General features: G+C 40.5%; 1 protein-coding gene across 1 annotated transcript in view; it reads right to left on the bottom strand.

Moving 5' to 3' along the window:
• XDH (xanthine dehydrogenase) overlaps positions 1-24,365 on the bottom strand; it is a 101,848-nt gene that overhangs the window by 31,637 nt on the left and 45,846 nt on the right. The window contains exons 12-23 of the mRNA XM_089685111.1: positions 23,409-23,502; positions 22,394-22,503; positions 19,469-19,653; positions 17,391-17,565; positions 14,422-14,511; positions 13,525-13,694; positions 11,858-11,981; positions 7,160-7,279; positions 4,209-4,305; positions 3,492-3,616; positions 2,308-2,441; positions 781-868 (exon numbers count right to left, since the gene is read on the bottom strand). Coding sequence (XP_089541237.1) covers positions 781-868; positions 2,308-2,441; positions 3,492-3,616; positions 4,209-4,305; positions 7,160-7,279; positions 11,858-11,981; positions 13,525-13,694; positions 14,422-14,511; positions 17,391-17,565; positions 19,469-19,653; positions 22,394-22,503; positions 23,409-23,502 — 1,512 coding nt within the window. The remainder of the gene's footprint in view (positions 1-780; positions 869-2,307; positions 2,442-3,491; positions 3,617-4,208; positions 4,306-7,159; positions 7,280-11,857; positions 11,982-13,524; positions 13,695-14,421; positions 14,512-17,390; positions 17,566-19,468; positions 19,654-22,393; positions 22,504-23,408; positions 23,503-24,365) is intronic.

Below are 24,365 nucleotides of genomic sequence, written 5' to 3'. Positions count from 1 at the left end.
GCATAAGGGCACAGTACAGTCAGTTCTAGCTCTCCTCCATTGATTAGATTTGTTGCAAAAGCAGCCCCCCCCCCTTGCATAGTCATTCACCGGGAAGACCATTGTCCTATTGTTTCTCCACCCCCAGCTCTTTGAGCTCCTTATGCAGCTGAGAACAGAGGTTATGTGATCACTTATACAAAAGTTCTTATATATGCTTTTCATTTTTATTTTAAAGTGAATCAGTTGTTTTACAAGGAAAAGGTTTACATATGCTTTAAAGTGTATGTAAACGCAACTATTAAAGAGTAAATAGTTCTTCTTTTGTCCTGTAAATGCAGCTGTATATGTTTTTTTTTATTTTCTAGTGAGGGTAAATGTTTTATAAATACCCAATGATCCTGCCAGTTCTTCCTCTCTGTGAGATCGTCTTTTATAAACTGACCACAAGCTCCCTGAATTGAAGGATGGTGGTCATCCTGTGCTTTCATCTAATCCGCTGTAGGCAATGCCCCATGTTGGATGATTGACAGCTACTGGGAACATTTAGCAGCTAACACTGGGACTCCCTGTTACTGTAACTACTATTTTTGCTAGACTGCTTGACTTGCTTCAGTTATTGGAAAATAACAGGTCTACTGGCAGGATCAACAGGTAACAAAACCACGTTACGGGGGGAGTCAGAAAAATAAAAACTGCTGTGTTAATGCTATTAACAATCTACATCTTTTTTATTTTGCCTACAGTTAATTTTTATTTGTGATTATTTACATTAAGCCAGGCTGTAAAATACAGGAATACCTTGTAGCGTCCCAGATACGGATGTCTCCCACCGGTGATAAGCATGTCCTCATCTCTATCCAGCATGCACCGGACTGGTCGACCAGTTCTACACCAATGGAGAGATTTGTTTAATCCAACAGACCCCTAGAACTACTAAATCAGTGATTATGATAAGGACAATTTTTTTGTCCCCCAACTCCCTGACCTAACTAATATTCAGTTAAAATATTTCTGTGCCATAAGACAGTCTTGTCACAGGAGACATACAGCTGTTTCAAATTCAGTCTTCAAACATTAACTGGAATCACATACAAAGGGATCATTTAAAATACACCAAGCCCCTAAACACCAGCACATGAAAATAGTAAGTAATATATCACAAATTAACCAATTAGTTATAAAAAAAATGGAAAAATTCTAAAATATTACTTTTGCTTATATAACATATTAAAACAATGGGTTGTTATTCTACAACAAGGTAAATTATGTATCCTTGTATATTATATTTATATACTGTATACATGACTAATTTACAGGGAGAAGTTAGAAAACAAGGACAAACATTTTTAGCATTTTGAGACACGCCGGAACAGGAAGTGCCCATTTCACCATTTTAGTTATTGGATACAATACACTACCTGCCTATTTGAGCTTTTTGGCTTTAATAAATGTGATCTGGATGGGATTTTCTGCACTATTAGTTTTCTTTTCTTCTTTAGATGTCCAGCTTGTTAACTGTTTACAGGGAGCTAAGCATTTCATCACCAAAGAAGTGAGTTTAGTAACAATGGAGCTATAAGCGAGATCACCGAACAGCCCTGTGTCATAGGGGTTGTTCAGATAAGGTGTTTGGTGCACTTCAGCTGAATGAATTGGGTCACTTTTTTTGCATTGGTTAATGTGAGCACAATTTAAGAATACTGTTTCGGATGTACTATACTATTTAGTATTTCTTTCCCTGGGAAACATTGCCAAGTGAAGGATCCAGGACTTGAGGGTGTTTTGAAGGAAGAATTGATTAGAAATTAGATGAGCTCTAAAGTTTGTTTTTCTGGTAAAAATAGGGAAGAACAGGTCACAAGACACTGTTGATTTTACATGCACGTTAATTATACACACGTGTGAGCACAATAATATCAGTGTTATTGAAGGTATTACACACGAGAGGAGATAAAAAGACAAAGAAGACACTAAAGGGTTGGAGAATAAAGCTTTATTGGACCCATCATTTTAATTTTTGGTAGCTGATCTGTAAGAGTCTGGGAGATAATTTGGGACATGCTTACCTGTTGGGGGATTGAAGTGTTTCCTGGATGTTCAAAGCACTAGACTATTCGAACTGATATCATTGGAACTCATCATGGGGTGCTATCATATGGTCTGGCAGCTGAGGAGTTGTTTTGGGACACTTGTGCGCTAGTTAAGGATTGAACCACTTATTTCAGGTGTGGCTATTGAGTGAGTAAGATATGTCACATTTTTTTAGAGGTTTATAACCCAAGGCCAAATCTGTTAAAACTGCTGAAAGCATAATTTACATCTTACTTGTGGGCAGCCAATGCTACTACTGTGGAGAGTACAGCACTTCTAGACTCTTTTCCGCCGAATCCTCCTCCCATCCTTTTCACACGGACCACAATTCTATTTGATGGCACCCCAAGAGCATGGGCAGCAAATGCCTTTTAAAAAAAAATGGTAGAAAAAAAGTTACCTGACTGAATAGTATATGTTGTATAGTATTTATGTTGATGGCTCTATCTCAGAAGGCCACTTGCCAGCAGGAGCGTTTGATTTGATTATGCTGACCCTGAAAATTAGACATCCCTACCCTCAAGACTGCGGCTTTAACTACGTCTGGGTTATGGCTATTTTCTATTTTACGGCCTTGGTGGGTTTTAAATTGTACCGAGCCTAGGGCGAAGGAATAGGTTTATTTTAAAGCAGCCCCCTCCAGCATCTCATTATAAACTTCTAATCACAGTGCTGGAACTCTCTCATGTGAAGGTGCTGGTGCTTAAGGGAGTAATTGCTAAGCACCAAAAGCTTGTGAGTCACATGAACTAATATGCCTGGAAGTACCAGCTACAGGTATTTCGTCACCCTTCATTCAAAATGGGAGAACAAAAGAAAAGTGATTTTATGCAGGAGGGGTGCTCAGGGGCGGACTGACCATTTGGAAACTCGGGCACTGCCCGAGGGCCTGGGGTCAGTAGGGGGCCCCATGAGATGCCCCTGGTAACCTTTTCATAGGCTTTTTTGAGTTTGGCCAAGGACACATGGCCCCTTGATCCCCTATTGCCCAAGGGCCCCATGAGTTGTCAGTCCGCCCCTGGGGGTACTTACATTAAAGTAAATATGTTGCTTTAGCCAGCATGGGCAGAGAACACATTTAGTTTAATTACCATGTAGTACTCATAGACCTGAGCCTTGGGCAGCATGGCAAAAAGGGCAAAGCCTTGTCTGGTCAGTTGTGGATAAATCCAGAAGCACTGGAGGGAAATGTGGTAAAAATGTGCAAATCATGTAAGCAGCTCCATCTTTACAGGACACAGTGGGTGACAGAAAACAATATAGAGATTACTGCCATTTACCTTTTGTTGGATTGTCATATCAGTGGAAAAAAACAGCTTTAAAATTACAAACAATTATAAAAAATATACCAGAGATGCAACAATAAAGGTAGAAAGCTTTGATCTCCTGCAGGTATGCTTGTGATGAAGAATGGGTACCTGTGTCTCAGTGGTATTCTGGGTAGAGGCAAAGAGCTCCATCTCTCCATCCTCACCCTTGGGTACCGCAATACAACAGTTTGTTTCCATGTAGAAGTGCTCCTGTCCTCCAATATACATCTCCCCTGTAAAGAGGCCAATTGGAAATCAATTATTTTGATAGTGTGCAAAAATGAACATGTGCACTTATTCAAGTGTCTGCCAAACATTTTGTTCTGGATTAGCCTCCTCCACCTCCACAGCCAGTTAAAGCCACTTCCTTCACATCTACTATATGGCCAAAGGTTTGAGGAGACCCCTTCAAATTAGTGGACTCAGTTTTGTGTGTTTCCAGTGAGGTGCACTGTTAATACTACAGCATACAAATACATTTTAGACAACTATGTGCTTCAAGTCTTGTGGTAACAATTTGGGGAAGGCTCTTTTTTGTTCCAGCATCACTATTACCCTGTGCACAAAGCCAGCTCCATATAGATATGGTTTGATGAGTTTGGTTTGGAGAAACGTGAGTGCATAGAGCCCTGACCTCAATCTTATTAAAGATCTTTGGGATGAATTGGAAATTTTCTTTTGGATAAATAGCCAAAAATTCTCAGAGACACACCCTGTAAGAAAAGTATTCCTAAAAGAGCAGAGCTTGGTATAGCCACAAGAGGGGAATGGGGGCAACTTCACCATCATCAATATAGATGCAGCAAAACTTGCTGCTTGTCTCACCTTCAATGATTTGATCTGCCTCCTGGAAGCCTTTCTCAATATTCCCATTTTCTATCTTCTTGATAGGCGGATGAAATGATTGTTTGTCTATAGCTTCCTGAAGTCAGACAGAAAAAAAGAGACTTATATAAAGAGACTGAGTTTCATGATGCAGAAAAACCCTAGAACACATCAAAATCTGTCAAATCCTTTTTCCAAAATAATTCACAAATCATTAGAGATTCAATTGCAGTCTACAAAAACTGCTTACTGTTCTTTTTTTATTTAAGTTCATTCTGTTGTCCATAAAGCTCCAGTTTGCTGACCCTATCTGTGTGGAGTACTCAAAACCGTTATGCATTGGCTGAGTAATAGACCATGGATCATCATTAAGAGGGTCAGATGTGGCTCAAATGGTTTCACCAGTTGCATTCAGATTTCTCATTATATATACTATATTGTGAGCAGGGGTGTATTTACCACAAGGCACACAGGGCACTTGCCTAGGGTGGCATTTTTCAGGGGAGCAGCACCTCCCCTTAAACGAAGGGATACACGCGCCATGGGAACCAGGTGGGATCCAAAAGAGGCTGAGAGTCGCTTGATGATGTATGCAGAGCCTGACTCTCATTCCCGGGGATGTCTGGAGCTGTGAAAACGAGTGTCTTTCTCTCTATCGCTGGGGGGGAGGGGGTATTGGAAGGTACTCCCAGGTGGGGGGCAGAGGTGTTGGTCGGTGTCTGTGGGGGCAGATGATTTTTGTGTTGCCTAGGGCAGCACAAAACCTAAATACACCACTGATTGTGGGGGGTTTGTGAACACCTGAACAACACACCTACAATATGGCCAAAAGTATGTGGGCACCTCTCTAAATAATTAGGTTCAGGTTTCCAGAGAACGTTACTGTTAATGTTTCAGTATGCAAAGACATTTTAGACAATTGTTTGCTTAATTAAACCTTGTGACTACAATTTGAGAAAGACCCTTTTTTGTTCCATCATAACTGTGCCATTGTATACTAAGTCAGCTCCATAAAACACATGTGGATGAGTCTAATGTGGAGGAGTTGAGGGATCTGCACAGAGCCCCGACATCAACCCTATTGAACACCTTTGACTGCACAAATGCTCTTTTGCCTGAATGGGCATAAATTCCCATGAACACGTCCTACAATTTTGTGGAAAGCCTTCCCAGAAGAGTAGAGACTGTTAAAGCTGCAAAGTGGGACCTACCACAATAAGGCCCATGGTCTTGGAATGGAATGTCCAAAGAGGCGTGATGGTCAGATGTCCACAAACTTTTGGTTTATATGTATGAATTTGCAATTTTTTACATATGAGAGTACTGAATATGACAAAGTCATAAACAATAAACAATATGGGCCAGTGAAATCTCACTATATTTCTAAAATTAATTTTGATATTTTAATATTTGGATACAGATGGAAAATATTTAAAGAATGTTTTTATGGTGATGCAAGAGAAAAATGTTCTAGAGGTAGTATAGATTGAACATCATTGAGCCACCTGGACTTTAAAAATAAGATGGGTTCAAATCTGGAAAACTTGATAGCAGGTAGGAGCAAAGACAATAGGTACTACCCTTTTGCTGGGACCTTCAGCCCAATTTTGGAAAAATACTGTGTCTATGTTGCTCCACAAGAAAAAAAACCCATATGAAAGATATCCCCAAATGGTTTTCTGTCCAGTATTTGTAGGTAGGTCCAGACTACTGGAAGTCGCAAGAAGACTAGGTCCATGAAGCTAAGATGTGAAGACAGCAAAAAGCTTTAAGGTTCAGGTAAGGGGCAGGTGTTAGGACAGTCCAAGGGCTAAAGGTTAGTGTAATGCTAAATGATAAAATTATGCCTTCATCATTTTATTGCAATGCACAGCAACACACTGTGTTGGTGTGAACAGGCCCATGCAGCACAAGGCTTGTCTTTGTGGTGGGACTGCATTGGGCAATGCTGCTGATATGAACTAGTTCTAAAAGTGCCAGGTATCTGGCATTGATAAACAACAAAGTACCAATAAAAACCTAAGAGAGGTTCTAACCTTTCATCACTTTATTCAAAACAAAAAGAGTTTTGCCTAGAGATCTACTATAACCAAATGGTCCTATCATCCATATGTACCTCCACCCTGAAATGCCAATCTGCAGCTGTCAAAACATGATAAGTAGGCAAGAAATGAAATTATTATGACGGTATATTAACTTGCTGAAAGAATGAAAAATGAGGGTTCTAACATAGGAGCCCGACAGCATGGGCATGCGGACGTCATCCCTCTATATTTTAATATAAAAAAAAAAAAATCCTCAGAAATAGGTAGGAATTAGGTTAGGGCCCTTTAAGAAATACATATAAGGAAAAAGCGGGACAGGAATTAAGCACGTGACCATGGAAAAGGCTGGATAACCACGTGTCCTTGGAACATTCTGGAATATTGGGGGGCTTATTATATAAAGGCAGAGATTTTTGCAGTTGGTCAGAGTTAGCCAAAAGTCTCCTGACCCTTGCTCCCTTGTCGCAAGGCACAATTTATGTGGTTTGTGTCACCCTTTCTATACAAAAAGGGGGACTTATTGATATAATTATTTCAGTATAGCTCGAGTCCTTAAAGACTGAGCAAGTTTATTCATTGTTGATAATAAAGTGTAAGATGTTTGAATAAATTATATTGCAAATTTAAGTTATGTTATGTGTAATTACCAATAGATGTGCCGCAGCCAACATTAATGCCAAAAAGAAATGTTGTGTGTGTGTGTCATCATTTGAGAATAAATTATTAAGTATAAGTATTCGGGAAGAGGGATACAGTGCTGCCTGCATTTCCATAGGTCATGCCTCAGATATAAGTCTAGAAAAGAAAATCAATTAACTTGATAACATGTGTGGGAGTGGTCAATGAGTCAAGGAGTGGTTTAATTCCAGTTGGCAATTTAATTTGCAAGGGACATAATTAATATACCTGGATAGTAATAATTGGCTCCAATTCTTCGTAGGTCACCTTCACAGCTTTTGCTGCCTGTTGTGCATGCTCCTGAGTGTCAGCGACTACTGCACCAATAACATGGCCAACGCAAGTCACCTTTTGGAGTGAAAGATTTCATTATTCCTAATAATTATCCTTTTTCAATAGTTAGCACTTTGCTATATAAAACAGGAGAGTGTATATGACCCATTTGAAATAAACCCAAATTTAGTCTAAGTCTTTATTATATAAAACAGGAGAGTGTACACTCACGGCCACTTTATTAGGTACACCTTGCTAGTGCCAAGGAAATATCCCCCACACCATTACACCACCACCACCAGCCTGAACCATTGATAGAAGGCAGTGGATCCATGCTTTCATGTTCTTTACACCAAACTCTGACCCTACCATCTTAATGTCGCAGCAACCAGTCTGCCCATTCTCCTCTGACATCAACAAGGCATTTTCATCCACACAACTGCTGGTCACTGGATATTTTATCATTATTGGACCCTTCTCTGTAAACGTTAGAGAAAGTTGTGTGTGAAAATCTCAGTAGATCAGCAGTTTTTGAAATACCCAGACCAGCCCACCTGGCACCAACAACCATGCCATGTTCAAAGTCACTTAAATCCCCTTTCTTCCCCATTTGGATGCTCATTTTGAACTTCAACAGGTCATCTTCACCACGTCTAGATGCCTAAATGCATTGAGTTACTGCCATGTGATTTGTTGATTAGCAGTTTGTGTTACCAAGCAATTGAACAGGTGTACCCAATAAAGTGGCCGGTGAATGTGTACGACCCACTACAATGATATCCAAGATAAGTCTCAGTTTATCCCAAACTTAATACTAGTTAATGGTTTCAGTTAGTCTAAAGTTTGAATTATTCCTGTTCATATACAGTGATAAAACATCTTCAACATTGAAAAACCCATTTTGAATGTGGCTGGCAATATCACAAAATAATAAGGAATGCAGAGTCTTTTCAATACTTTTTAGAAATGTTTGGCACTTAAATCAGCTTGATATAAATAATGTTATCAGTGTGTATTGATGTACTGTATATATACACTGGGACAGCCATATTTGCTCTGTGCACACTCAGGCTCTGCTTCCTGCTTTTCAGTTCTACACAATGGTTGTACTTGAAATAAAAAACAAAATAACTGTGCTAAGTGCAGTAAGTGCGGGACTGCGGCGGGCATTCTGACACTGGGGTGGAACTGACTAACTGTCACTGACATCCCCAGTGACACCAATACAGTGATCAGTGCTATTAAAAAAACACTGACACTGTACTAATGACACTGGGCAGGAAGGGGTTAACATCTGGGGTGATCAAGGGGTTAACTGTGTACTGTGTGCTGTGTGTTTGCTCTAAACTGTAAGCACACTGCTTTGTATGGCTCTACTATGCAGAGCCATACAAAGCAGTGTGCAGGAGCAGAGAGGGGAGAGATCTGTATTGTTTACATACATGTCCCTCCCCCGTTCGTGACACACCGAGACCTGGTGATCAATAGGTGAGGCCGCCAATGGTGGCGCGGGTGTGGCGGAAATGCACAATCACATATATATACGTGATTTTGCACACCCCTGCCACCCTGTAGCAGTATTTCTGCTATAGGGCAGCAGGAAAAGTGGTTAATAAAGATATTAACCACTTGCCTACAGGGCACTTATACCCCCTTCCTGCCCAGGCCAGTTTTCAGCTTTCAGTGCTATCACACTTTGAATGACAATTGCGCGTTCATGCAACACTGTACCCATATGAAATTTTTATCATTTTTTGAGACAGATAGAGCTTTCTTTTGGTAGTATTTAATCACCTCTGGGTTTTTTATTTTTTGCTAAACAAACCAAAAACTGAAAATTTTGAAAAAAAAAATTTTTTCTTAGTTTTTGTTATAAAATTTTGTAAATAAGTGATTTTTCTCCTTCACTGATGTGCGCTAATGAGGCTGCAGTGATGGGCACTGATAGGCTGCACTGATGGGCACTGATAGGTGGCACTGATAGGCGGCACTAACAGGTGGCACTGATAGGTGGCACTGATTGGCAGCACTGACAGGTGGCACTGACTGGCATTGATAAGTGGCACTGACTGGCACTGATAGGTGACACTGAAAGTCAGCTAAGATGGGCACTGATATGTGGCATTGATGTGCACTGGTAGGCACTGATATGTGGCATTGATGAGGCACTGATGGGCACTGGCAGGTGGCATTGATGGGCACTGACAGGTGGCACTGCTGGGGCTACACTGATCATCAGGGCACACTGATCATCAGTGCCCTGATGATCAGTGTACATGTCCCCTCCGAGGAATGCCGATTACCAGCTCTCCTTTCCTCTCGAGCTGTCAGGGTGACAGCTCGAGAGGAGAGAAATAACCGGCATTTCCTTAGTTACATGCGATCAGCTGTGATTAGACACAGCTGATCACATCACCGAGCCACCATCTTTGGCTCTTTCCATTGATCGGTGATCCGCTGTGTCCGAGGGACACAGCGCACCACCGATCGCCATGCTGCGTGCTCCCAGAGCCGCGCACTCGCGGTTAGAGTGGGAGAACGTCATATAACGTCCTCCCAGAACAAGAGAACCACCTTGCGCCCGTCATTACTTTATAGGGTGGGTGGGAGGCGGTTAAAAAAAAGAAGAGAGGCAGTGCTTGCAAATTAGGAATTTGCTCCCTCTAAATGCTAATCTACAAACCTATATTCTATGTTAAAATGCACAATTTAGGCCTGAAGATTAGTTAAAACCCCCACATAATATCTATTTTCTGAAAGCAGGGACACTGAAGAATAAAATGGTGGAAGTTGCAATTTTTTATGTCACATGATACTAGTGCACATGTTTATCAAACACATATTAAAAAAAAAACACACACAACACAAGTTACACAAGCACACAAACAAAATATACTACCCATTTTTGTTGAAATATAGAAGGTGAGATTTTAATTGAGTAAGTAGTTACTATACATGTCAAGCTTTAAAATTGCTCACCGCCATGAAATGGCAACAAACTTTGCACCCAAAAATTGTCCATAGCTGATGTTTTAAAGGCCTTTACAGGTCATCAGTTTATAGTTATTTATGAATAATGTCCCAATCATTACTAGTATTACCCTAGCAGAGTGTTTCTCATCTCCAGTCCTCATGGACCCCCAACAGGTCATGTTTTCAGGATTTCCCTCAGATGAAACAGCTGTGGTAATTACTAAGGCAGTGAAATTGATCAAATCACCTGTGCAAAATAATGGAAATCCTGAAAACATGACCTGTTGGGGGTCCATGAGGACTGGAGTTGAGAAACACTGCCCTAGCATGTGTGATGATTTCTAACATGTGTATCACAATCACTGTTTATATGTTTACGTACATATGTACGCTTTAACAGAGGCTTGTGGTTTTTCATGTATAATGTGTTTAATTTTTTTAAACTTTTTTTCACTTAACTTTATTGCTAGTACACTATGTGACAGCACACTGTATACAGGTATGTTAAGTCCTATTTGGCCCCTAATGTCACCTTTGTGCTCCACTGGCTGCTGTGGCTGGGGAAGAATATAATCAAGCATGATCTGTACCTGTATGTATATGATCTGTCAGTTGCAGCAAAAGGTTTAAAACACAGTTCTGGCTTTTTATATCCCTATGATATTCCAGCAGTGAAATCTACCTGTCATAACTCTCTCTGTTCCTGTGTGTTCTATCTCCTTTCTGCATCATATAAAAAAAAACTTCCATCAAGGATGCAGGGCCTTATTTAGACATTATACCATCTTATGCACAACTGAGTATTAATTCTGGTTTGTTCAAGCTCTGGTCCTTGTGTTATATGATAACTTTTAATACAAAATCTGCTGGAATTAGTTATTGGAGGTAGCATGTTGTCTACTTTATTTGTTCCTACATGTTCCTTGTACAGACCACCAGAGACTTCACTATCTGCACACCCTTCCCTTTATACCAGCCTTTCTCAACCTTTCCAACACAGAGGCCTTTGAAATAACTTTCTGGTCTCAAGGACCCCTGCTAAAAATGACTATATCTTCAACTCATGATACATTAGTGTGACGGTAAGTGGAAAGAATGTTCCTTACACTTATGGCAACTGGGAAGGATTACCCCCTTTCAGATAGTTAAAAAAGATCAATTTTGTGAGTGGGAACTTCTGAGATCTGAGAGGCAGAAATTGCTCAAGGAACCCCTAGCAAACTCTGGAGGAACCCTAGGGTTCCATGGAACCCTGTTTGAGAAACCCTGCTCCATAGTTTCTTGCTGAATTCTGCAACAAATGTACAGAAATGGATAGGAAAGTAAATAAAAACAAGGAATGTTTTTGAAATCTGTAAAGTGTGAGGATGTGTGCTACCCACACTCAGCCTTGCTACTATAGGCACTGCCCAATACCTGCCATTATGGTAAATACACAGATATTGGGAGCGCCTCATAATAAGCACAGCAAGAGTACAGACTAGAGAATTCAGCACTGAGATGTCACCAGAAGTCTCCAACAGATAGAAGAAACTGTAAGGGGGATGAACTCTAAAAAACTTAAAAAATATGGTTGCTTAAGTATTTTTTATAAGTTTTGGATGGACTGATCCTTAACATTTGTGATAAAAATGTGTATCAGAAAGGGAAGAGGGCATAGGGGTTGCCTATTTTGCTTACCAAATCTTCTGCAAATATTGTCTCGTCATTCCTGAGCCCGGTAACATTACTTCCTGGAACATCTTTTGTAAAAAGGAAACACACAAACCCAGCTATGGGTTGAGCTTCCAAGACATCAATTGAGCTGTAGAAAAGCAAGCATAAAAATATACTTGAATTTGTAAACGTCATCATTAATTGGTTTTCCATTCAGCATAACAGACAGTGTAAATAGACAGTCTTTAGAAAGATAGAAATACTGTAAAGCAGCACAGTGGCTAAATGGTTAGCACTTCTGCCTGGCAGCACTAGGGTCATTGGTTTGAATCCCAACCACAGCACTACCTGCCTGCAGTTTGCATGTTCTCCCTGTGCCTGTGTGGGTTTCCTCCCATACTCTAAAGACTTGCCAGTAGGTTGATTGGCCCTAGTATTTGTGTATGCATGTGAGTTAGGGACCTTAGATTGTACATTCCTTGAGGGTTAGGGACTGATGTGAATGTACAATATATATATATTTATGTATAGCACTGTGTACATTGGCAGCCCTATATAAGTACCTGTAATAAATGAGCCCTAACTGCATGACATATTGTTTTCTTATCATATACTGTATAATCGCCATTACTGTTTTTATACAAAACATTTGTGTCCACTATTTGCAATTATTTGTTGCATGTTAATGCGACTGATTTCCTGTGGCCTCTTTGCAGCCACATGTTTACACGCATTCCAGTGATGGATGCATGTCATTTCTTGGGCTGGGTTTCCTGGTGGTGATAACAGTGGACCATACCAGCATAATGTGTGTGCCATTTATATCAATACGAGACCTGCTGTTGGCTAGAACAGAGCTCCCCAAACGTGGTCTATATTGACTCTTAAGTGCCAGTGGGACTATCCAAGGGGTTGATAAAATGGCTGGGGAGCAGTAAATGCCTGGATGTCAATAGGTGGTTGATAAATGATGTAGAGTAGAGTACCAAACCATTCCCTAACTCTAAATGTAAGATGGCTAAGAGACAAACAGTGTTAACCATGGTTGGCTGGTCTTTAGATGTCTCTTTTAGCTGTATGTTGTTACTGACCTATTTGTTTGAGACCTTCCATCCTCCCTCTTTCCAAAAGTACTTGCATACCTGTTCACTTACCATACTGAACATACTCCGCCATTTTAAATCCTTTTGGAGAGTCATTGAGTACATCCAGCTGAAGCTCTGTTGTCAGACTACTGCGTACACCCACCTCACGCTCTGTTGGAGAGCCAGTGAGTACACCGACCTCAAACTATGATGGATCGCCGGTGAGTACACCCACCTCAGACTCTATTGGAGACCCAGTGAGTACACCTACATCAAACTATGTTGGGGCGTTGGTGAGTACACACCATCACACTCTGTTGGGGAGCCAGTGTATTCTCACCACTCATAGTGGTTATAGTAGTATGAAGAATGAGCTGCTAATACCAAGAGGAAGTGTTGACAGTGTTCACAAGAACATTATTATCTAATATTATTACTTGTAGAACTATTACATATAATATTTTTTTAAATATGTAATAAATGTTTGAGTGTTGATGAACAATCTAAATGTCATAAAGGGGTCAAAAACTTTGGGGACCCCTGGCCTGGAAACAGATATGAAAGGTGACAAGTACATTCTCAGGTTTGACACAATTCAATGCTTACATTATTTTAGCATACGCTTTGGTGCTTGTTATCAGAGCCAAGTACAGTTCATTTTCATAATGTGGGATGTCATCACAGAAGACAGCTTCTCCTGTTGCTTGCTTCATGGCTGAGAGGTGCATTATGGGACGTCCTACAAAATCCTCTGGATCTTGTCCTGCTGGAACCTCCTGAAAAGAAACCAAGTTTAAATACTTTTACACAATTCTGGTTAGGACAAGGCAGACTATTATAGAGACTAAGTAATGCGTTGAGTGGTTTTGCTGAAAAATTGCCAATTCAAAATAATAATTTGAAAGTTCACTGAAGCACAAAAAGCACAAACTAAGGGGGGGGGGGGGGGGGGTTGTAGTTTGGGTAGTCTAGTTTACTGCATTTAGTGCTTCCTGTTTTTTCTGTTAGTTAAACAGTGAGGAAAATGAAGGGCTGTTTTTGGTCCCTAATTATCCAGGATAATTGAAAGGAGCTTCTGTGACCATTACAAGGCCATCGCACCCCTAAAAACTACCAAAAGCAACCTTACAAAAATCGCAACATTTTGTCAAAATTCTTATTTCCCCTGAAATTTTAAGGAGCTGAAAACTCTTAATTTCACTACCAAGAAAACTGTCAAAAGAATATTTATAAAGCTGTGAACGTACATTCACCAAACATTACTTGCAGGTGAATCTTCTTGGTGCATGTGCTTTAAATTACAGTGACTGACTCAGCTGCAGTGAATATTTGGTAGTTGTCACAAACTTTAAAATATGCCCCCAGGTGTGGCCTAGTCCGTAGTAGTACATGGCTCTGCCAGTATTGATGGAGCTTGGTCAGCTTTAGGGGTGTGCTTTAAGAACTTAACATTGTCAGTTTCTTACTCCTCACTACACAGTGTGGAATACTCAAATATTTTACCTGAAACAGCTGCATGCTGGACAGTTCAGGTTTGTGGAACAGTTCAGTGGCACTTTCGCAGTTCAAAGGAACCATGCCTTCAATATTGTTCTAAATCAAGAATTAGAAAAAAAATGTCAGTTAGACTACTATGTCTGAAAAATGTTTTACACAAACCTGAATAATTTACACCTAATATAACCCCAAAATAAGCTCTTCACACTTAACTCCCAATACCTAAACCAACTTCTAAAATGATCTAACAAGTAACCTCCTCAAAAAACTTTTAGTCAGTACCTTTCTTGTTCTGTCTATACATACAGCAGTTTTGAAACTTTTTGAGGTTCAGTATGACATTTTGAATACAATTGAATATATTTATTTTACCAATTCAACTCTCACGCTGGTATACCCCCTATCATCCAGCACAATTTTTATTATTCTGCTATGGGCCTGTTTATTTGGCAATAACTTTGTCATATCTTTTTTTATTTTCATCAGTGTTAGTTTGAAAAAAACGCGGTAGTGTGCATAAAATGTACATTTTATTCTATAATTTATTCTGTTTAAAATTACACTAAAATTATGATTCTGATACAAAGTAAAATTGCAAAGGTAGTTGCAAATAAAATAAAGGCTTTTTTTAATGCAGCACTAAAAAAAATAATGAATACAGCAAAAAGATTAAAAAAAGTTTACTTACTAATTGGAAAAAAAAAATAAAGAAACAGCAGGAAAATGATAGGTCAGGGGTGAGGGAAAAGAAGGATTAAATTATGGCTGTTTTGCTGTAAATAAAGGGATGTAAAGAATTTAATAGAAGCACATTGTTAAGAATTTTTTTTCCAGGTTACTTTAACTGACATCATATGCAGATCAAAACTCATCTCTTCAATCTACAGATGAATAAAACAGAGTGAATGAAAAGTAACAATGTTACATCTGAGCAATAATTATAAACACTGTCACAAGTTATGTATTTTGAGAGTAGCAGCTGAAAAAGCTGCTGTATTTGCACAATTGTCATTTATTAATTTTGACAGCTGGGAATTGCTGGGAAATTCGAAAAGGGGATAGGAAGTGGGGTAGGAAGACATGAAGCACTCTCTGTGTACTTTGATAACTTTTGTGGGCTTGTGTAACACACCCAATGTCCACAAAAAGTTGAAGTAAAAAAATGTTTAGTTCAGTTAGCAAGGGTTAAAACCTCTCTCATTTTCCATATGTGTTGCTTTGAATTGCATTGCATTTAGTTGCATTGTTGAACTTTTATGCTGAAAGTAGGATTGTTGTGCACGGACAGGCTGAAAGCAGACTACATTTCCAAGAGGAGCTGGTGAAGGGCAGGAGCCTATATAACTGAAAGCCTGGGAATTTACAGGAGGGAGAACAGAGACTGTGTGAGTGGGAGGACGTGTGCTGGATGTTGGCGCAGACGTGAAGGACTACAGATCATTGGCGTTGCTGACAAGCAGGAGAGCTGGCCCTGTAGACAGATAGATCGAGGAATCGTACATGGTATTGTTCCGTTCTCAGAGAGACCAAGAGGACAAGGGGGCCCCCCAACCAAGAGACCGTTCTTCACTTTGCTAAGACTACAGGATTGGTGAGAAGGTTCTACAACCCAAATTGTCCTCAGGTACCAGACATTCTGCTGTTTTCTCAGTTATATCAGTGTAGTATACTTTGCATCACAGTTTCCCACTTGAAACACAAACTTCTTAGCCCAATTCAGTACTGTGGCCTACAGTTTTAGTGTCCTCCCCCCTTATTGCTCTGAACAAAGGACTACTCCTGCCGCACATGTGTTTTTGTAGACAGTGACACTGTTAAGACATTACCTCTAGTATAGTATAGCTATAAAGCAACTTGCTTCATCAAGCCAATTCCCTATCTATTGGAATACAAGTTCTATTGGAGTTTACTACTGCCCCTTCCTCCCCTATACTAATCCTTGCCTTCCACTAAGGGACCATTTTCTAGTTCAGCTACCATCAGTCAAGGGAAATGTTTCCTACTACTGTGCTTTTCCATCTTCAAGAAATCTTGCTCTCAAACAAAAAGGACCTCAACCTTAGTGTGCACCAACTAGGACCCCAACAAGCGTGCTGACGATTTGTATATTTTTCTGTCATTGGGTGTGATATCAACGGGGACATTAGCACCCGTATATTCATCTTTTGAGTTAAACCCTATTCCCACACATTGAGAACCCAAAAGTGTTTTAGCCCAAATTCTTGATAGCCTACTTCTGCTCATTTTTGGGAGAGATATCTCAGTGCGGGAATTGGCATTTAAACTCTGGTCCTGCAGGACATTTTAGGTTTGTTCTAAAATGGTACTGTGTTTGATCATTTGGCTGAGCCTTGCAGAGCATCTAACTGCTGTATATTCTTACTGGTATGCTTTTTTGTGTACTATTTGTTTTACTTTTATCTCAATACAACCAAAATATTGGTTCACCTTAAACTCTGTGGTTACTTTGTGTTTCAGGGCCAGGGATTCTCCTGGTCAAGGTTTTACGGTGGTGTCAGCAGGGGGTGTGCTTCCAAATCAGGCTCAGAAGAGAAAGAAAATCTAAAAATCTTCAGCAGTTCTTAAGGGGGTAGAGCTACAAAAGTAATGCCAAAAATATGTTTCCTGTTTTTTTTCATCTTTTATTTAATAAAAATTATGTTTCCTAATAAATTCTCATTCAATCTGTTGTCATTCAATCTATATTTTTGGCATAATGTAATAAAATTAAATGTGTGCAAGTTTATGGGACTCTCTACTATCCTGTTGAAAGCACCAGAAACTTCTACGGCATGTTCTATGGTTTCCTATAAAGCCTTACCTATAAAAAAAAGAAATTGATTCAAGCTGATCAAAAACATTCTCACATTTCACAGGAGTAGGAATGATAACTCATGAAAATTATCATATGGGTTGCCAAAAATGGAAATGGGTACTTCTTGGATAAGAAAAAATGGCCATGAATTTGCACTTACATTCCTTTTCAGATCTTTTTCCAGTTTCTTCAGAACAGTGAGATAAAATTTGAAGAAAAAGCTGAGGGTTAGCGTCTGGCGAAATTCCACCATCCCACCTGGGGCGCTGGGGGATAGTGTCATCTCTTTGGACAGGATGCGGCAGGCATCTTGTAGTAAACTGTCATTCCATTCCCTGCATGAATAGAAAGGTGATTGGATGAAGAGAATTCTTTCACCTAGTACTTTAAACCTCGTTACTCAGTTTTGGTAGCTCAACCCATGTGCAGACAAAAGCTGAACTACTCAAGTCCTTGAGCGCCACATATATTTGATATTTTGCAATGTGCTTACCAGAGAGCAATAGCTTAATGCCAAAACCTTTTATTTCATTTGGATTCAACTGGGAAGGATTAGAGCCTCAGTTTTATTGCCATCTCTGTCTTTATTGAAGAGATAGTCCTTCACTACCTATCAACAGTGATACAGGTAAAAAGATAAACACACTTTTTGTAGAGTGAGGAAGAGTTAAGACGGGTGACAATTTTTTATTCTATTTCCTGTATGGGTGTCACAGGGAGCCAGGGGCCACATGCAGATGCAATGGGGTCATATGCAGATATAAAAATCCTGACAAAAATGTTAGCTCTTCTTAACTTTTTTTACAAATACATTTTTACTTAAAGTGGAACTTTAGTCAGGAAATGTAGTCCTGCTAGATCACTTCAGGCTGGCCCATTTTGCAGGTATAACTGTGTAAAACATTAAAAATAAGTTTTTATACTGATTAAACTACACTAGTACACTGTCTCACTCTAAAGATTACTGCTGCTCTGGGCTTCAGCAAAATGGCAGCCTCCAGCAAGAAGAAACAAGAGCAATGCGGGGCAATTTACAGCACACACTTGTAGACAGGTGCAGTCTGTTTTCTCCACTGTGGGTGGCACTCAACCTGAGTGGTACCACTGCCTGGAGAGGAAGTCAAAGGAAAGATGGTTTCTCTATGGTTTCCTGGGTCAGTGGAGCAACATTCCAGTTGGCTACGCTGCAGACATGTGACCTTGGTGGCCATCTTGGGTCAGCAGGATCTATATAAGTCCCTGCCCCCAGGTTTCAGTGCATTCTGTGAGTGGCTAGTGCAGGGAGAGAGACCCTGCTTATTAGGGAAAGTAACTAGTGGTAGGGAAAGGTTCCAGACAGGTTAGGGGCTTGCTGTCCTGTAAGGAAACCCCCCTACTTGGGACTGGACCAGCCAGGCGGCAATCCAACCTCTGAGACAGACACTGTCAGCACCTTTTCTCAGCCACATCTTGAACTGCATTGAACTGGGATTTATTCTCTAAGAGGCGGTCTCCCACTAGGGTGTTTGTAACACTGACATTCTGCTCAATACATGTTTCAAGTTTATTAAAACCGGATTCTGTGTGATTATTGCCCCTGCACCACACTGCACCTCTCCACAGAATAATTTTGGTAGCATCAATGTTGAATGTATGTTCTTTTCTAAAGAGCATTATTTTAACAAGTTGTTTTGGGTAAAGTCCTGCTTGAAGTTGGGCTTTAAAGTGGAACTGCACTGCATCTGAGCATCACAAAATAAAAAAGGCTATTTTATTCATTTTTAATATTCAAAGTAAACTCAACCATCCATCCATGTCTCTATACTTTATTTTGCTGAGAAATCATTTTAAAAAACATCCCCTGGCATTTCTGGCAGTGGCCATCCTAAGTAAGGGCAGGTGATTATTGTATCATTTACATCCTGGAATCCATCTGCTCTTAGCTCAGGCATAGGCTGAACTGGAAACCCTCCCCTCCTGAAGACTCCTGGGATGTATGACATCATTTTCCTAGGCATGGAAACCAGGAAGCAACTGAAAAAATGTAAAAACAAGTTTAAAACAAGTAAATATGATATACGTCCCTATCTATTTACGAATGCTAGCAGCATAAGGATTAAAAATAGTCAGTGTTAATTGAGAGAGTAAAATTGGTGGAGTAAAATGGCTTTTTATCCTAAATTCCCAGCCAATATGTGGCCCTTGAGTGCTTTATTGGACACCCATCATCTGAACAGACTATGATCTGCATTGTGTTACCTCCCAGTTAGTTCTTTGCAGGTATCTTTTGCCAAGACAGTGACTGGTGCCATCCCTCCATAGCTAAGCTGGATGTTTTCCACCTGATGGCTGTCCTGCTTAAACTCCACCATCATCCCAGTGGTAACAATGGCGATGTCATCCTCCCGCCGTGAGGCTTGTTTGAAGGCAGAGAAATATTGCCACTGTAAATCCATCCAATCAAATGTCAGTGAGATTTTCATAAAGTAATTAACATCACAGTGAGAAACACATAACAAGCTCAATGAATGTTCATTTCATTTGAGGCAGTGATGACTCTCATTTCAAGGGCAATTCCATCATACATCCGGTTATTTTCAAGCAAAAGAAAAGTTCCACGACTATATCTTTATATCCTTAAAGTATCTCTAAACCCAAGAATAAAAATGTAATACAGTATATTGCAGCTTTCCAGTCCTGAGATGTGATGGCTGCATTCGTTTGCTTTTTTCAGGTTTTTTTCCTTTTATTTTCATCTGGTGATTCTGCCAGTAACACACTTCCTGTCCTAGGATAGCAAAGCTCACTCACAGTATTTCTGAAGGATATATTAAAACGTGCCTTATAAAGTAGCAGCTTTGTCACCCTAGGACAGGTAATACTACAGAACACCTCCTCTCTTCATCTCCATGGCATAGGGAGAGTTGTTCTTCAGTTCACAGAGGTCTCATACCACTACAGAGTGTACAGCACCAGGACAGCACTGCATTTGTGGCAGGATCAACAGGTACGTTTTTTGCCAATTAAATAAACATCAAATTATTTCAATGGAATGGGAAGAGGAGAGAATGCCAACAATGGATTGACCATTGAAGCCTATGGGTGATGTTACTGCTCCAGGTTTTACTAGCCATTGTCAGAGCAGTCTCTCCTCTCCCCTGCATCATCACTGGCAGACACAGGGGAGATCATGTGACTGCACTGGAGAGCAGGCTGAAAATAGGTAAGTATACAGATCTTATTTACACAGATTGGTAAGAATAGGTGTTAGGAGGGGGAAAGTGGGCCATTTAAAGAGTAATTAGGGTTAAGGTGATTGTACAGGCAGATTTTTTTTTAATAAATAACAAACAGGGCATACTTACCTGCTCTGTGCAGTGATTTTGCACAGGACATCTCTGATCCTCCCCTTCTTGGGTCTCCCCCCCCCCAGTGCTGCTTGCTGCTCCCTCCTACCAAGTGCCTCCACAGCAAGCAGGTTGGTATGGGGGCAACCAAGCAGGCTCTTCAGGCTTTTTCCCGAGCCACTGCTCTATGTATCAATTCACACACAGATGTGGCTCAGCCCTATCCCCCTGTTCTCTCCTTATTGGCTCACTGGCTGTCATGGACAGTAGTGAGAGCCAATGGCTCCCTCTGCTGTCTCATCCAATGAGGAAGGAGAGACCCGGGACAACTTAGGCTCCTGTGCACATTGCTGGATCATGAAGGGGCTCAGGTAAGTATTAGGCGGGCTGGGGGGGCTGCTGCACACATAAGGTTTTTTACCTTCATGCATAGAATGCATGAAGGTAAAAAAAAAACCTTGAGCCTTTACAACGACTATAGGCACCGAATTCCACTTAAGGCCTCATACACATGAGCATATAAAGTTTAGAGGCATTTTTGCTGCCAGAAGTTGGTAAAAAATACCTCAAATTGCCTATAATCTTTCGTTTTTTCCACTTGGGTTTAGGAGTGTTTATGTGCGTTTAGAAGCATTTGAACATAAACTCAATCTATTGACTAGAATATTAATGTATTCTAGCCACTAGAATAAGGTAAAGCATTTTAACTCCTGACTACTGCAACTCCCTCCTCACCGGCCTACCCCAGTGCAAACTCTCCCCGCTTCAGACCATCCTGAACTCAGCTGCCACACTCAGCAACCTCACCAGCCACTCCACCTCTGCCACCCCCCTCTGCCTCTCCCTCCACTGGCTCCCCATTGCCCAACGCATTAAATTCAAACTGCTCACTCTGACCTATAAGGCCATTCACAACACTGCCCCTAACTACCTCACCGACCTGATTCCCAGGTACCACCCTACCCGTACCCTTCACTCTTCACAGGACCTCCTTCTATCTTGCTCCCTGGTCTCCTCCTCGCACGCACGACTGCAAGACTTCTCCAGGTCCTCCCCCATCCTCTGGAACTCACTACCCCAATCCATCAGACTGTCACCTTCCCTCCTCACCTTCAGGCGCTCCCTGAAAACCCACCTCTTCAGGGAAGCCTACCCCACCCTCACCTAACAGCCGCTGCCCTTCCCTCCTCCTACCACTCCATCCCCCACAGCCATTTCCTCCTGTACCTCTACCCCCTCCCTCCTAGATTGTAAGCTCGAAAGAGTAGGGCCCTCTAACCACTTGTGTACTGTTTGATGTTACTGTACTGTTTCATGTATTGCCCCCCCCCCCCCCCCTCTGTTGTACAGCGCTGAGCAAACCCTTTGGCGCTATATAAACTCGATAAATAAATAAATAAATAAGCATTTACATTTATTCATGGTTATGCAAATTTATGCATGCTTAAATGTAAAAAAACTCACCAAAACGCTCTCTGGGAACATGCGACTGAGCAATTTTTTTACTGCTCGCACATGGGCACATTAGCTAACATGGTGATATGTTCAGAGGTATGAATAAAAGGCACAATGCCCCTAAAAACTGTGCTTTTAGTAAATATAACATATACCGATTCTTATTTCAGCTGCTTGCCCACTCACATGCAATAAGAGGTATACACTGAATAGGGGTCTCAGATACCATCAGGGATTTAAAATACAAAGTGCGGGTCAGATTTACATTCAAGATTAAAATCTCAACATATAGAACACCTCACATAACTGTTACTGCCTAAAACCCACACAGAACATTGTTGTCGAGCTGTTTAGGGGCAAGTGTCCAATTCACACAACTGACCTTTTTTGAGTATGGAATTTCAATACAGAGAAGGATCTCCTGTGGTTTTAATATAGTTTTTCTGTATCCAGTAAAGAAATTTTCATCCATCTGTACAATCCTTTCATTGTCTGCAAATACAGTTTCATAAATTGTTAGAGGAACTGATAAATGCTGTACTGAGTCACACTTTTTTGTCATATGAGAGAAACAAACTGGCAGCTGAAAATATTAAGACATACTAACTGAGCCTTCCAAAGAAAGAGCTGATATTAAAGGGCTTCTGTCATCACAGTGCAGTAAACAAATTATACGCCAATTTCACGGATGTAATCATTGTTGTGGACAGACGGAGTGTAGACAAGACAAATTCTGCGATTTGAACAGCTTGTATAACTTGAACTAAGTCTGTTATGTCTTTTACAAGTTTCATTGGTTCTACATTGCTGACCATGAAAATAACTAGATCATCTGACACCTGCTGAGAGAAGTTATTTCCGGCCACAGCCTTGAGATAAAAGCTATCTAGTCCAGCCATTTAAAATGTAAGGGGTTAAATGTGGTGGGCTACATGGATTCCATTTTATTATATTTTGTTAGGATGTATCCTTTAATCTTTTATTATCTTTCATGATTGTTCCTACCCTTTAAATATTACAGTTTTTGTTTTGTTTTTTGCTTCTACTGTAGCCCTGATGAAAAGGGAGTGTCGGTGCCCCTGAAAAGCATTTGCTGTTCTAGGTTTTGAGCTAGCATTAATATTTAGCCCTGGTTCACATTTATGCAGTTTTGAAGTTTGGCCAATTATTTCATTGCTACATTAGCAGCAAGCAATTAAGGGTAACGACTAATTTGAATAAAAGAACTGCCTAATCCCCCCCCCCCCCCTCCACTCATGGAGGCAGTATTGGGAGTTATCTACATGCGTTCCTCCTCTCTATAGGCTCCAACTACCAATGAATTTGACTGCTAGTTGGTCTCATCAACAGATGATGATTGGTATTGTCCACATCACAGACTGTATCCTGATTGGTACCTTGAGAGATAAGGTGCAGTTTGCTGCTGCTTGCCATGAACACCGGGTTTAAGTCAGAAATCGGACTGGCCGTCATGACATTTCCTCCAATAGCCTATAAATTACCATGGGGGCAATAAAAACAAGTGTCAAAGGCAATGCAAATATTATACAAACAATTAAAGATTATAAGAGGGTCAAGAGAGGTGAAGCCAGAGGGACAACATTACAGCCAGAAAACTATCAACTTCAAAAGCAGGTCAGGAATGGCAGCTTCCATATTTCAAAAAGTACAAATAGTAAACCCGTACATGAAAGAGGGACAAAAGGCTCCTTGCTACAAGAAACAGTTTAAAAGAAACAGACATAGGCTAACAACAGCTGGTAAACGTCAGGCATATCGGTTTGCGCTAGTATTGCAGAAGTATACTTCAGTCGCACCTCAAAACAACTGTTAATGGAGAGGTTGTTCATAATCGAAAAAAAAAGAGATTGGGATAGAATTTGCAACACATGTAACAAATGTATAGAGAAGAAGAAGAAAAGAAGGTAAAAAATGAAAGTGCAAGAAAAGAAGACAGGACCAGCATAAAAATTAGCTATAAACCAACAAACCCAAATATACTATATAGCAAAAACATTTGTAGGCACTAGCATACTGTTAATGCTATGGCATAAAAAGGCATTTTGGGCAATTAAATGCTTATAACCGTCTGAAAAAAGTTTGGTGAAGGCCCTTTTCTGTTCCACCATAACTGTGCCCCTGTAACATGGTTTGACCAGTTTGGTTTGGAGGAACTCTAGTTGTTTGCACAGAGCCCTGACCTTAACCCTACTGAACAGATGAATTGGAATGCTAGATCTTCTTGTCCAGCATGAGTACATGACCTCAAAAGTGCTCATTTGACTGAATGAGTATCAAGGTATACAGACATACTCCAAAATCTTGTGGAACGGCATCCTAGAAGAATGGAGGCT

Source organism: Staurois parvus, unplaced genomic scaffold, assembly GCF_062004578.1.
Source record: "Staurois parvus isolate SC_StPar_1 unplaced genomic scaffold, SC_StPar_1.0 ptg000362l, whole genome shotgun sequence".
Taxonomy (NCBI): domain Eukaryota; kingdom Metazoa; phylum Chordata; class Amphibia; order Anura; family Ranidae; genus Staurois; species Staurois parvus.
Note: the sequence above shows the minus strand (reverse complement) of the source record. Positions and strands in the feature narration are given on the sequence as shown.